Raw genomic sequence first — 15,795 nt, forward strand, 5'->3', positions numbered from 1 at the left:
AAAACTTTGCCAACAGCAGAATGGCAGAGATCTTAGCTTGAGGGGAGCAGAAAAATAACTAGAAACAAGGCTGGCAATATTAATGAGGCGTGTTGTCTAGACTCTGGAAACAAAGGTTGGAAGCATTTTGGCTGTGGGAAAGCATACCTGGCCGCTACGTAGCAAAGGATCCTAAAGAGACTGCTTGCAATTCTGTATAGCAGAAGGGACACCTAAATGAAGAAAAGACAGATGACAAAATGAAGTGTGTGTGCATGCTTGGGAAGAGGAGGCTGGGTTGTTTGCTTGTTTAGGTTTTAGGAAACTGAAATTCATCCTGGCATGGCTACACTGATAGGAAGTGCAACATGGGCTAGTGTCAACACGGGGCTGTAAAGACTAGTTTGGGATGACTTAAAAATCGAAGTAGAAGCCTCAGGTAGAGACAAAAACAAGAGATCTATAAAACGAGGGAAACAGGTTAAAGGAATGAGAGAAGGAGCTGGGGGGGAACAACCCAGACTTTGGGAAGTGAGAATAGCATTAACAACCAGAAAAGAGGAGCCTGCAAATAATTCTGAAGGATCCAATGTATAGAAGTTTAGGATGACAGATTTTTGTGTCCAGGATTTGGACAGTATAAAAGTTGGATTAGGTTGCTCAGAGTGGTCTGAAGAAATTGTTTCAGCCACGTAAGAAATGATTCATATTAAGGAATCTTTGGTTTCAAAAGAACAAATACCCAAACCAGCCACTTTTAAGGGCACCCCAACTCTTACCGGGGTCAGTCTGGCATCATTTCTACAGGGTCAGATGTGCCAGCCTCTGGGGTTTCATGCACAGAAGCAGCTCCCACAGCACAAAGAGGTCACCAACAGGTGCTGTGACTATTTGGGAAGCCACAAGGATCCTTGTGCCAATGCACACCGGGCATCTGGCGCACCACCTTAGCCCTCCTCTGTTACAGTGTGTTCAGCACTATGTTAAAAGCAGCAGAAAAGGCTATTCCACTAGGTATGCATAAAACTGAACTCTTACCCTGAAAAATAAGTTTCTTTTTCTTCTACTGTTCCATTCTCTACACATTAAGTAATTTGCTTCTGTAGTAAGTCAAATTTTGATACATTTGACAAAAATTTTCCTCATTTGTTACTTTTATTTCAACTTTAAAATGGCTTTTTTTTTCCCCCGTCTTTTTTTATAATTGTAATTGGAAGTAGACTACACTACTTTGGCCTTCCCATTTGCATTGGAATCTGGCAAACATCAATAAAGGGCAGCACTGCCACCTAATAACTGTCTGATAACATGTCTTAGAAGACAAGAAAGAGCACTTTTCCCTCCCTACTGCTCCAAACTGTTTTCCAATCGCTTTGATTGGGACTAATCATCTGCTAAAAAAAAAAAAAAAAGAAAAAGTAATTGCAATTACTTGTTATTGAACTTATGTTGGTTGGCTTTGGTTGGTTCAAGAGGTCATAGTATATTGTTGCTTCACAATAGGATATACCACAATAGTGAATGGCACTCAAAATTCTGTTTCTGGTAATATTAATATATCATTCTTTGTAACAAATAGTTCACTTCCATATACATGTCTGTAAGAGGAAATAAACTGCTACAGTCCAATCTCAATTGACAATACAGTAAATAGTTCTGGAGCAGTTTGAAGCTAGTGCTTTGTTGTACTTGAGGTTACATGAAAAAATAAGACACACTCTAAAGCAAACCAATGCTGCATAAAATCTACAAGAAGGATCTCAAGAAAGTTTATCTCAAGAAATAATATAGAACTTCATCAGCAGCAAAACCACTAAGAAGTTTAAAGCAGAAGTGTACAGATATGTACCTACCTCTAGTGCTAAAGTGACAACTTAATCTACATAATCTAGTGCTCAGGTGGAATGAGAAAACAGTCTTTCCACATCTGCAGACATTTGTATATCAGGTTCATACTGTTTCATAAAGCTTTGAAGGGCTCCACTTCACCTTACACATTCTGAAGGGTTTTGATTTAAATCTCCTCATCCACTGAAAACAAACTAGCAATGAGCTCCTCAAGGTGCCACAACCAACAGAGCTAAAGCTTTCTTCAGATCTAGACTTGAAATACTGTAAGAACCAAGGTTTTTTTAGGTGGAGATGAAAAACTTCTTTCCAAATACAAGCATCTGCTATGAAAAGGACTGATTCTTCACAGGTATCAAGGACAGTATCGTTTGAAAAGGGAAGGGAGAAAAGAGACATAATTTTTTTTTTTTTCTTTTTTTCCCTTTTCCTTTCTTTGCATTTAATTTGACAGACTGAAAGGGACTAAAAGTTGACTAGTGGATAATAGTACAGGAAAAGTTTCAGTGCTAATTTTTTATCTAGAACAATTGAAGTTTCCTCTCTAAAAGTAAGGATTAGTGGTGCCTGGCCACCAAGGCGGGACAGCTCAGTTTCTAATGAATCCATAAATCCAGATTATTTTCCTGGATTACCTGAATTTCTCAAATGTATATTTTAGACTGAATGACTTAAACTCCTGATTTAGAATTCTCTGAGAGTACTAAGTGCTGTAATTTTTTTGAGACATATTTGATGCCTAAAAATGAGTTTAAGTGCCCATATGAAGTATCCCAACTGTACACACTTTGGTCTTTGTTCTTCTTATGTCATGATCCAGGCATTTGCAAAACAAAGGCTTGAACTTAGGAAAGTGTTTTTTCAAGGAGAAGAAGGAAAAAAAAAAAAAAAACATCCGCAGAAAAAGCCAAGCAAATTCATATTACCACTAACCTGAGAAAGGTACTTTTAAGGTTAAAGGACTCCAAAAAAGTAAATTCCTTCTATTAAGGCCATGGTCTGTGAGACAGACTAGTGAAGCTACTGGAAAAAAGAAAAGGAAAAAAAAGAACAAGAAAAGGAACAACACTAGTACAAGAAATAACCTTCAGAATTCAAGCCCCAAGGTCAAATGTGACAGATGCTAGTGATTCCTTCATTTATTTTTCTTGACATCTATCAATGCAATCAATCTCGAGTGAAGTTGTAGATGCCAGAAAGGGAATAGCCTATCATGATTTGTAGTAACCTTCAAAAACAGGTGTTCTTTCTCTGTTGGAAGCACTCTGTGCAGAAATATACACGTACCTACTAAAGTACTGGCTATATGAAGTAGTAGTATTTTATGGCTTCCTTGCTCATGCATGCATGTTCAGATCTCAGGTTTTATTTAAGAGACACCTTTTACTTCATATATTTACACAAAAGCGTTCAGATGAATCTCAAGTTTGGTTAAGGCTCTAGACTAGTCTAGAGGTCCTACTCACAGTCCAAAAATCACATATGGTTTGCAAAGCCATTTTATGTGGTTCGTATAGGTATGCTTAAGTCAAAAGATGTATAGTTCAGTACCACAATTCTATAGTCCACATCCCCTAAGTGTGGGGCAACAGAACAGATCATGTTGATCTGTCAGTGCCACAGCCTCAACCTCCCTTTCCCTCTAAAGTGTTGCAAGAATTTGTAGGAAGAGACAAAGTCCCACTAACATAAAACAATTACAATCTAAAAAGACACAGAAGAATATCTAAGAGAGACTAACCTGCTCTTTTCTGTAGAGAAAAACCAGCAACACGACTGAACAGGCAGTGTGCCCAGCTCATGCAGGAATTGTGGGATAGATGTCAGAAGTTAACTCAACCCAGTAGTTCGAATCTTATCTTTTGAATCTACATCTGAACAAGGCTGGCGCCCTGGTATTCCTGCTGAAGTAGCTGATCTCCCCTCTTCAAGGAGGCCTCAATTACTGTCAGTCAGGTGAACAGTATTAAGATCCACTTGTTACATTATTTTTTGGGGCAAGAACATGATTATGGAATTAGTGATGAGGGAGGTCTGCAATGAAAGACCAAATTGAAGTTATGCTGTCATTTGCTATGGGCTTATTAAAAAGTTTGGTTTGATATACATATTATGTAATATTGCAACTTACCATTAACAGTGCAGGTAGAGAGTGTAAAATAATAATGGTAATTAAAATGAACAATGCTATTTTTGTCCCTGCCCAAATCTAACTTCTCCGAAATACACAGATCAAAAGAAATAAAAATCAGTCATGTATTACAAACTCTGACTCTGTTGACAAGTTTTCCCCACTCTACTAGGCACGTTTACAATCTTACTAGCTTTATAATTATAAGTTTAACAGATGGGAAAACAAATAAGAGGTGAAATGAAATCAGTGGCCACAGTGACAGTCTGACAAGCACCGAGAAGTCAGCACTCAAATTGTGGAAGTAACTCTGCTTTGCTAAATAACCAATATGCTACGTAAACGTACTTGCTGCCTCCTCACCTCCAGTAACACAAAAAAGGAAGTCCATTAAATAGCAACAGGAAAGGACTGCATACAGCACTGTGGGAGCAGAAAACCAGCATAACATAGTAGCCACATCTAGTGACATCTGGGATAAATCAGAAAGTACTATGCTCCATGGCAGGAATTATAACAACTCTTTTGCTATTACAAAGGATCAATAGCACTGCACTGATTCTCTCCCTGTATCATTTGCAGGTGCTTGTAAAATACAACAGAGTTGCAAGAGATGCTAGAAGAGACTAATGATATCAAAAACACATCCACAAAATCAGATCATCTAGAAACTCTATCATGCAACAAATCTAATTCTAACAGAATATAGTAAAGTGTTGTTCCCCATAGAGGAACTAAATTAGAGAAGGTCTAACCAAAGGTGTTCCAAAACTCATAGATAAATACAGAGTAAGGTCTTTCTGCTCTTTAAAAAAAATAAGGTGGTACACAATTCTGTTGAAATGATGAACCAGGACGTAATTATCTGCTGAGTGGTAATCATTGTCACAAATATTAGGTAGAAAAGTTATTATTGTATTTGGCAAAGTTTCTGTGTAATACAATAGAAGCATCCCTTTGCCAGCCTCTGGTGTTTCATCACTCAGGAACCATTCACAGCTATCACTTCTGGCGTATTCTTCCTGGTGTTTGTTCCATCTGCCCTATCCTACTGCTATGTAATGTGTCTTAAATTAGCTAGCTTTCTTCCTACATGCAATAGATCAGCTACAGAGAAATATGTCAAGTAAGAAAATAAAACAAATATGCATCTTCCACACAACAACTTCTGTAATGACTATGCCTGATTATGGAATTGGTACAACTCTAGTCCACAAGCTCGGGCTATGTTTTCTCTAGAGAGAATGAGACCAGAGGAGCAAACAGAATATCACTAGTTCTGCCTTTGAGCATTTATGTGTGCTGAGTATCCATCAAAATCACACCTGGTATTTTGCACACAAAGACAACATGGTTGAACACTGGTAACAAATAAATATTGGGTGCTATACTGTCTCTACCTGACTAATAAAATTTCATAGCTTTACATATATTCTACTTAAAATCAGCTCCAAGCGCTGTCAACCGAAACCTTTGTTTGCCTGGTTTCACCCTGAATGAAACAGTAATACCTGATAGCATCTACTTTTTTCTCTTGTAAATGTAGGTGAACTGTGAAGACATTGTAAGATATTAATATATGTAATTCAGGTTATGTAGTTTAAAAAGGGTGGGGGGTGGGGCGGGGGGAAGGTAAAAAGATACCAACACTGTGCATAGTTCAACATAAGAGAAAATCCACCCTGGAATTAATGTATTGCCTCACTACACTTCAGGTGCATTTGTTTCAATAAAACATACTCTTCTTGCTATGAGCTTGATTTTCAGCAATGGCATAGACTCGCTACTGCACATACAAGTCACTGCGAACTATGCACACTTTACACCTCTTGTTTGCAAAACTATATATAAAGCACATTGAAACAAAGAAGTGTCACCTGTGAAACTTTAAAGTGTTTTTATTTCTAGCACAGGCTCATTAATTGAATTGAGGAATTCAATTACCTCCCACCAGAGCTAAAATTTTAGAAATCACTTGGTTATAGCATGGTCAAAGAATTCATTACAAGCCAATACAATTCTTTGCAATTTCCAAGACAAATTAAAATATTAAACAGAACGGATTTCCACTGTAGGACTGCTAGTTCATTTAAGAACTTTACTGAACTATTCTTGACTTCCGATCAGCTATTTTTGATTCGTATTTAAAGAAAGGAAGATTTTTACAAAAGTGAGATTTGCATGTTTTGTTATCAGAGCTGGGATAATCAAATATTATTGCTCCAAACAAAGGGTAAAGGAGCATTCAAATTCTCCAGTAAAAGTTCAGGGCAAATGATAACAAACTGCTACCCTATCATCTGTGGCTGCAGTCTGTGGGTAGATACTTAACTATCCCTGTGTGACATTTATGCGGGCACATTATCAGAGCCTTTCTGCATTGCTGAGCTGGGGGAAGGGCTAGTACCTCTCACAGTGAAGAGACAAGACCAGAGGGGGAAAAATGAGCCAGTCAGTTGCTCCAAATGCAAAGTTTTATGGCATACAGAGTACCACAGAGTCAGCCATACAAAACCATGAAAGCCACAGGCACATCCTTACTACCCTATGTACCACAAAAACGCTGTTGGAGAGCAAGCTACACTTCTTGCAAGCCTATGGGATAGCTAAGCTATAACCAAAACCACCTTCTTCACTGTGGTGACAATTTCCATCTGCAACACACAGATGAGTAGTCCGCATTGTCTCCAGCAGATGGCAAAGACAGGCATTTGTTATCACAGTTAAAGTAATCTCTCCCTTCCCTTCAAGGTTCCTTACATTCGGCACTTGCCTGTGCTCCTGGTGAGTTCTGCCTGCCCACAGATCCAAGCTAGAGCTCCTCCATGCAGCACAGCAAAGCACTTCACGCACAGCAGCATTCCCTGCAAATGCCAAGGAGCAGTGGCATTGCCAATGCCAATGCAGGAGGCACTTTGCACAAAGCATGTTTATTAGCTGTGGCATAGAGCACAGCATTTGCAAAGAGCTAAGGAAGAAGACAGCTGCTGCAGTTCCCCTAATTACCTTTCCCCAGACATCAACAGTAATTTACAATTTGGAGGATGATGCTGGAACTAAGTACGCTCTAGATCCACACACAAGCTCTCCTCCTCACTTTTATAGGCCATGTGTTATATGAGAATTACAACTATTCAAACTGTTTCTATGAGTTAGGTTATCTCCTGTCAGGTTGTTTATTGCGCATTCTTCTTTTGCTACTGGAAAATACAGAATTTGCTGTAGACAGTAATCAGATAATCACATCTTCTTGCAAGCACAAGCCAGCAGGACTTGCTATTAGAAACTCTAATCTATCACATCAAAACAAAGAACATTGGTGATGCTTAGTAAAAATTATGCTTCTTAACACACATTTCACAGCAGAAGTAAAAAATAAAAATTAAAAAAAAAATCAGTATATAGAACAGGTAGAACATTAGCCTCACATATATCCACATTCAATTCTAAGTTTCTCCGCTACTACGGCATTTAGAAATATTGACTATGTTCAGCTATGGCTCCTGCTGTTTTGCTGCTAACCAAAATTTAAAAGAATGCACAGGAAGTCTGACAAATTAAGACATCATCAACAATTAAAATTAATTGTACAAAGAGGATAAAACATTTCGAACAGTTGCACCCCTGAAAGAGCGAAAGCTTTCCTCCTCTGGTAGTAGCTCTGAACTGCTCTATTAACAAGAGACGGCATTTAAAAAAACACAAATGCAAGACAAAACTTAAAATGTATGCAGACACATGAAACTGCAAAGACTCAGTAGATACTCTAAGCCCAGTAGTATACTTGCGTAAAGAACTAGTAAAAAGAAATCAGACAGAGAAAATTAGACAGAAAAGCTTTAAACTTAGGATGAGTATCTGCACCAGGTCTGTACTTGTAGGCGTTGAGAATAAAGACGTTGACTCAGAGACTCACTGTTACATGGATCCAGTAGTTTGCTGATGCTTTGTATAATAAAATAAGCACCACTTTCTAGCTTCTACAATAGCTTAGACCCATGAAAGCCCAACATCTACTTGGTGTGGTGTCTTGCTCCCCTTAGTAGATGTGCAGCATACATTTTGTGGCTGTATTGCTACACAATCGTGTCATTCTTCTCAAGTCAAGCTGTGAGACAAATGAGAGGATGAGACTTACCCATGTTTCTCTGGACTCTCCACTGAAAATATTTCACTGCTGCTTTCGTCAATGGGGAGGACACGAGCAATATATTCTCCACTCTGCTGGTAAAACTTATAAACAGCCACTTGAACTATGCATTGGTCACTGCTGCTTCTCAGCCAAGGGCTCAGGATGATGGGGCTCAGCCTCTCTGATGCATTGAGGAATAGGAATGAACCTAGAACAGATGAAACAACAGGAAAGCTTTAAGAACAAAAAAAAGAAAAAAAAAACCCAAACCAAAAAGCCTGACAGAGTGCAGATGAACACTTGCAATTTTTATGCTGCAGCTCACTCTGCAGCCCTTCCATACCTCCCAGTCAAAGATTACCTTTGCCCACTGGTTTGGAAAGTTTGCCCATTTTGTATGAAACCCATTAAGATCTTCCTGGGCAAGCAACATTTCAGCTCACCTTTGGATGGTCCAAAACAAAGATTATATTTAGATTTCAATCCCAGAAGAAAATGCACAAAGTGGAAAAAGCCATAAATATTATTGGCAGGGAAAAATAACAAAGAGCAACAATAAAACTCAATCAACCAAGAGACTTCCAAAGCTAAACCCAGGCAGGTGATTATTTTAGGTTTAGATTCTTATTTGCATGTATCTATTCTTCCTGGACTTCATCCCCATCTCTGCAACTTCTCGGATGTTGTCTAGTGCCAAACGTTATGCCCTTGGTCCAGTGGGATCTTGAGTTGATAGCTCAGGTACATATTAATACTTTATATCTGTTTTTCTCACCTAAATAAAGAGCACAAATTCAATAGCTTTACTTCTGTTCTTCTATAAATAGAAGAGTGCAGCATTTTAAAGTCATTAGAGTCAGGATAAAGGCCTGACATTCATTTTCTTTCTTCAGCAATTCATTCTAACATATTAATTTTATATGCAGCTAATCCACATTAAACATTTCATTATTATCCAGTACATTGACTCCCTTGGCCTAATTCTATTTCAATACAATCTGAAGCTTATCCAGTGGGACAGAGGTAATGTATTTTCATCCTACTGTTGCTCATTTCAGGTAAGCCAAATTACTCCCTTTTGGCAGCTGACCAATTTACCAATTTGCCCACAGAGCAAGAACATTGGGGTGTGTAGTTGGTAAATGAAAGGTGCAGTTAGGTAAATGAAAGGGACCAAGCCTTGAAGCAAGAAAAATTGTGATATTCCACAGATTCTAGCAAGACTGGTCAGATAATCAAGACAATGAGATTTCATTTCCTGGAGTGTCCATTAATAAAGCCTGTCTGTTAATACTTAAAACATGCAGATCTGATGAACAGTTTAATTTCATAGAGAGAGAAACTAAGGCTCAACATGGCTGTAATTTAAATCTCTTTTTAAGTATGCATGAATTTTAGCAGGAGCAGTAGCTTGTTTTTGAAAATACAAAGGTTGACTCTTCAGAGGAATGATCTTCCACATCACTGAGCATGGCTCAGCTGAGATCCGGGGTGTCTAAAAAATCCTGTGGAGGGGTGTTGTGGTTTAGCCCCTGTCGGCAACCAAGCACCACACAGCCACTTGCTCACCCTCCCCCCCCCTGGTGGGATGGGGGAGAGAATTGGAAGGGCAAAAGTAAGAAAACTTGTGGGTTAAGATAAGAACAGTTTAATAATTGAAATGCAATAATAATAATAGTAATAAAAAAATGTAATGAAAAGGAGAACAATGAGAGAGAGAAACAAAACCCGGGGGTGGGGGGGAAGTGATGCAACTGCTCACCACCCGCCAACCAACGCCCGGCCAGTCCCTGAGCAGCAATCACTGCCCCCCAGCCAACTCCCCCTAGTTTATATACTGAGCATGACGTCATATGGTATGGAATACCCCTTTGGTCAGTTTGGATCAACTGTCTTGGCTGTGCCCCCTCTCCCAGTTTCTTGTACACCCGACAGAGGATAGGAAGCTGAAAAAGTCCTTGACTACTGTAAGCACTACCTAGCAACAACTAAAACATCAGTGTGTTATCAATGTTATTCTCATCCAAAAAAAATCTCTAATCCAAAACACAGCACTATAGCAGCTACTAGGAAGAAAATTAACTCTATCCCAGACAAAACCAGGACAAGGGGCCACGAATGCATCCTGCTTGCCTTCACCTTGGGGTCTAAGCTGTGGACCACAAAGTGCAAACCAGCTGCTCTGAGCTCCTGTGGTAGTTCACCTCACCCCAAAATGGATCTGGTGAATGGTCCTTTGGTGGTTCCCATTTCTCTCCACTGAACTGAGGGTCAAGAGCCCCGATTTTCATATCTCACTGTCAGATGTCAGTTTAGAACAGGGGAATTGCACTCATGCTCACAGATGTCCCCGTTGAAAAAGTCTGATTTGGCAATTCATCTCAGGTCACACACAGGGTAATAATGGAAAGGCTAAAAATGAAACCTGGATTCCTGTCAACCACCATGTTTCCCTCCCGTACACACATTTATGATAAGCAGCATTTTTGACATACTTGTCAAAAACAGTGTTCTTGACATTGGCATCACATTAATGACACATCTAAAACTAGAAAACATTTGCACTGAAAGAAACACGCAGAAATACATAAGGTACAGCCTGCTCCGATGTCAAGGTTTGTAAACAGAGAGGAGTGAAACGTAGTTGCAGCATTTTTTTTTAATAACAAGATTCCTTTATATGAAATAATAGCCTTTAATCCAGTTACTAGTGGAATGGTTTGATGAGTTTAAACAAGCTCTGTTATTGTCACAGTTATATACACACAGTATTTTTGCTGGTCAGTAAAATAAAAACAAAAATGCAGCCACATGCATCATTCTTCCCTGTCTCTCCCTTTTGTTGCAAACAAAAGAGAATTAGAGCACTAAATCTTATGGCTTTAATTGTACCATCCCCATAAGAACACTGAAATCTGTGACATGAAAGGGAGCAAAGAGACTTCTGCTGGTGGCAGAAAGACACTAAATGTTGCAATAATTGCTGATGGTAACTTGCCAGGTGCAAGAGCCATTTGCTCATCTTACTGCCTTGCAACAGGGAGTCAGATTTTAAAAATAACAAAAAAACCCCAAAGGCAGCTCTCATTCCTTCTTTTCTTGCAGCGGTTGTAAATAAAGAGAGCTTCCAAGGATAGTCCCTCCTATGCCCTGACCTGGGGTCAGGTTTGAAACATCAATGAAATCTAGTAGTAGACAAGGCTAGCTGCTACAGCAAATTTGTGAGATCACTAACATCCCTTGTTTTGGCTTTTATATTTCTACTTTCTATTTACATGGCTCACACTTTGCCGTTGTGGCTTATTATTTGTCACATGGCCAGTTCTACCTACAAAATTCTATTGCTAAAAGCAATACAATTTTGCCATGGTGTGGTCTACCCCAGCACACTCTCCCAGGATGCTAGGAGGAACAGCCCCACACTACACTGCTGTGAAGCGTTGCCTAGAAAATCACTCCAAAAGACATGGCTATTACGCTGTGTTGGCCTCATCACCAGTACACAGTCTCATCAGAAATGTCCTCCTAGTGCATACTTTTGGAGAGATCATCTACCTGGGCAAATACTAGAGCTATGACAGATTACTTTTAAATTTTATTTTAAAAAAAGGAGAGAATAAACATAACTTTGTTCTTGCTTTTGAAAGCCCAACCATCTCATGGGTGACTTCCCTGTCCGCTAGGGTGTTCTCTTTTCACTCTTACGGCTTCATCTAGTCCATACGTGCTAAGGAAAGAACTATCAGAGCCGCATTTGGCTCTAGTGTTATTGGAACCATTTCCAAAGTTGAAATTAGGGGTACTTGCTATGAAACCACACATAAAGCACAGAGATTTTGTTACACAGCAGAATTTGAAGATTCCTGTTCATGCACCACAAGTTGGATCTGCTTCTTACAGAACAGACAGGTGAGTTCCTATAGTTACCAGGCCTGACACCTATTAGTGTACATTAACATCGCACATACTCTTTTCCACATAAGCAAGGCTTGAAACACCAATTCAGACAAGCCCAATTGCATGAATTTGCTGTCTCCAAAGCATACATGACGTATCTGTCAGTCAACTGCATACATACACACACATACACAAAGACAACTTGCTGACAGAGGCCCAAATCTTCTTTCATTAAAGTTGACAGGACTTCCGCAACTGAAATCAATGGCATCAAACCCCACAAAGGAATAATTAACGTGTCTGAAGTGAGAAATGATACATTCTGAACCCAAGTCCTCATACTCCTGCCTTCCCTCAAAGGCATAATCTCTCAGTCACTGCTTGCCACTGTTCCATGTGACGGCCTCCCATGGGATCAATATGAGCACCATTTCCAGGATCAGATGAGACTGCTGCTTAGAAAGAGTTAACAGATCACATGGAGATTGATTCCCCATCCACGCCGAGGGACAGAAGAATATTCTGTTTCACACCCATGGACTTGCTGGGCAAACTTAGAAGCCATGTCTTCACCTGTATTTCCCTCCAATAGGAGGGAATCTATGTTGCACGCTCTGAGATCATTGTGTAGACCCATAAGACTCTAAGATTCCAGCTATAATTTCCTTGCACTTATTTTCTCCTATCAGCTCACAGCTCTGGTAAGGCTCTTGGGATCTTCCCGGGTGAATAGCTACAAAAAGCACTGTAGCTTCAAACAAACGTCTGCTGCTATTTAGATATCAAGGGATATAAGCTGAGATGAAAGGCCCCTTCACGGTACATACTGCCAGTGTCATGTTCTACTGCTCAGGACTCTGAAGAGTCTATTTGCTTTTCAGAAAGATGTTCACCAATGAGTCATTTCAGGAGTTTTCTCCTACAGGTTTTAAATTGGACTCTGGCGGCACAGTGCAATGCTGATATTAAAGAGATGCAGTTAAAATAATCACATTGTAACTAGATACACAGCCACAGACCTGGGCACTTAGCACTGCCTGGGTCCTGAGCTCATTCATCACCACCATCATCACTCAGAACCATGTGGTTGCAGTGGGAACAGCATTCAGTCTTTTACAGCGAATATATCTGTGTTTGCATTTTGTGACTGGACCCTACGAGCTGATATTGGTCTCTGGTGTTTCAGAAACTGCTAGTCTAAATTGCAAATACTTTATTTTCCACGTTCCCCTTAAGACTCACAAACTCTGGGAGAAACCTACCAATAGTACTCAGCTTCTAATCATATTTTTCCCTACATTTATAATACCTGCAGTCACAACACAATGGTTTTCCTGATCCTCATGCGTTGCATCTGATAACATCTCTGGCAACTTGCTGTCACTTCACTAATCACACATGAAAAGATATTTATGCTTAAGCACTGGGAATTACTGCAGTTGACATAAAAGGAATATTACAAGACAAATTAATATATCCTGCATGAAGAAATTGCCGTTGATCCTTTGGAAGCTTGTTTACAACATTTTAACATTCATGTCACAAAAAGGGAAGGATGGCTTATCAGCTTAGTAGCAAGATGTTTTTGAGATTAAGACACCTTCAAGTTGCGCTGTTCAGAACTAATGAGGTAACAGAGATCTTTTTGAAGAAGAAAACTGATGCTAATGTACTATGCATGTACAGATACACTATGAATAAAGCACCTGTCCAACGAAGCTTTCAAATGAAGGGGTATAGACTGGTAAGACTCAAAACCACACCAGCAATGAAGACCATTCCTGCAATCTTCGGCCCGACATCCTTGTCCGATACAGATGCATAAAACATCAGAAACTCACGCCAGTGAGAATGCTGAGGCAACCCTCAGATGTTTGAAAGGCAGAGTAATCGCTTGGCCCTAGGAAATGGGCAAACATAGTATCCTATTGCTAGCCCCTTCAAAAACTGGTCATCTGATAACTATTCAATAGCTTTGAATCCACCCTGCTAACTGCTCATACCCTAAATCCCTCCTAGTCAGTCTCCAGGTAAATGCAGTAAAGAGCCAGGTCAGGTTCTTCTGCTAAACAACCTCATGATGCTCCACAAGGTCAATGCACCCTATTGCATCCTTTGACCTTTCCAAGGCAGCAGTCTAGGAAAGATGGCTGCAGCCCAAAAAGACAGCAGCCTGAGAAGTTACAGTGGAAAATAAGGTTCTCCAGGAAAGAGTTCACTGAAGACAATGGCAACCAGCTCTTCTGGGTCAAACACATAGAGGCAACTCCTCAACTTGCACCTGAGATCTAGGATTTCCAGTATGAGTTGTTGTTGTATACCTGATATCACACAATCAAATAAGATCCTGAAGACACAACATCAAACAAGGCAATGGGGCATACAGGTCTGTTACAAAAGTGGCATGCATTAGAATTCATGAAGAGGGAAGTTCATATTATTTGAAAATAATATTTAGCAACACACCCAAGCCAATAATACAGAGCAAATATCTGGATACCTGATGCAAATTAAGGTGTCCCCATGCCAATTCAAGCAGATTTCTTCCCTAATAACCAAAGACCATACTTTTGTTATTTTAACTTACTTTCTTGAAAAGCAAGGCTCAAAACATAGCTAGGCTGACTTAATCTGATCACAGTTATAAAGCAGCAATTTAACAACCTTTAGCAAAACTGATAGATTGCTATTCTGAACATAAACTCCATCTTCCTACTAAAAGGATTTTATTACCTTTCACGAACAAGTTCAATACTCTACCAGATTAAACTAGAGCTGTAAAAACTATTAACAATCAACGTCTGTTGGGGACTGTACAGTAGAAAAAAAAAATTAAATCAAGTTTTATGGTCTTTGGAGATGCTGACTGGAGAGAATGTTTCCACCAGTATCACAAAACATCCCACAGAGCTGGTCCTTGGATTCTTCATTTTACACTCAACTTCCAAATTAATTCAAGCAAAACTCTCATAGCAGGAGCTCAGTAGTTGGGAAAAGCCACGGAAGAACTGGGCACTACCCGAGTGACAACATTAAGAAAAGATACTGTTATACTTTTTCTAGGCTTATTTATACAGATTTTCTAATTGCCTCATCAAGGCTCAGAAATGTGCTGAACACTAAGAATGTGAATAGTCTCCAGTGCTGAGCGCAATGTGACTGCATAAGCACCGGAAGATTTGCAATATGCTATACTTGCATCTGACTTAAAATTCATGAAGGTAAGAGCCATTGAATTATTACAAAATTTGGAGCAGAACAATTCTTAACAATCTAATTATGGTAATTGGATGATATCTTACCTCTTTTGAAGTCCATCAGAGTTCTTGCTATTAGCTTAAATAGAACCAGGATTTCACTTCTAATACTTAGCAGGTATGTGAGTACATTTCTCTAGATGATGCAAGAGCAATTCAGAAACGCTAATGAATTCATACTGACTCTGGTGGACATGTAATACATTACGCAAATGGACAAGTTAAAGCAGACATTAAACAACTGCAAACAGCATGTGGCCAAGATTGGTATCAGAGCAGGGATCTGCAAGTCAAGGGTCTTTAAAATTACCTCCTATTCAACTATTTTTCATTTCCTAAATATAAAGAGGAAGGCCAATAATCCATCAAAGCAAAATAAAGTCAAATTTTGTCCTCTCACTCAGGCATCAGGCAAAATTGATTTGCCCCATATCATGTCTCTTAAATTCAAAGACCTCACTCATATAAAACCTTCTCCCTCAAACACCGAGTATTCACTGTGATCCTTGGGAACTGCAGCAGTACTATAGAAATGTAACTTGAAGTTATGA

The 15,795-nt window shown here is 39.4% G+C and overlaps 1 protein-coding gene across 1 annotated transcript in view; it reads right to left on the reverse strand.

Annotated features, from left to right (window-relative positions):
* ALK (ALK receptor tyrosine kinase) overlaps positions 1 to 15,795 on the reverse strand; it is a 320,097-nt gene that overhangs the window by 161,846 nt on the left and 142,456 nt on the right. Inside the window, exon 4 of the mRNA XM_075706949.1 lies at positions 8,097 to 8,298. Coding sequence (XP_075563064.1) covers positions 8,097 to 8,298 — 202 coding nt within the window. The remainder of the gene's footprint in view (positions 1 to 8,096; positions 8,299 to 15,795) is intronic.

The sequence above is a fragment of the Pelecanus crispus genome, chromosome 3, assembly GCF_030463565.1.
Source record: "Pelecanus crispus isolate bPelCri1 chromosome 3, bPelCri1.pri, whole genome shotgun sequence".
Classification (NCBI taxonomy): domain Eukaryota; kingdom Metazoa; phylum Chordata; class Aves; order Pelecaniformes; family Pelecanidae; genus Pelecanus; species Pelecanus crispus.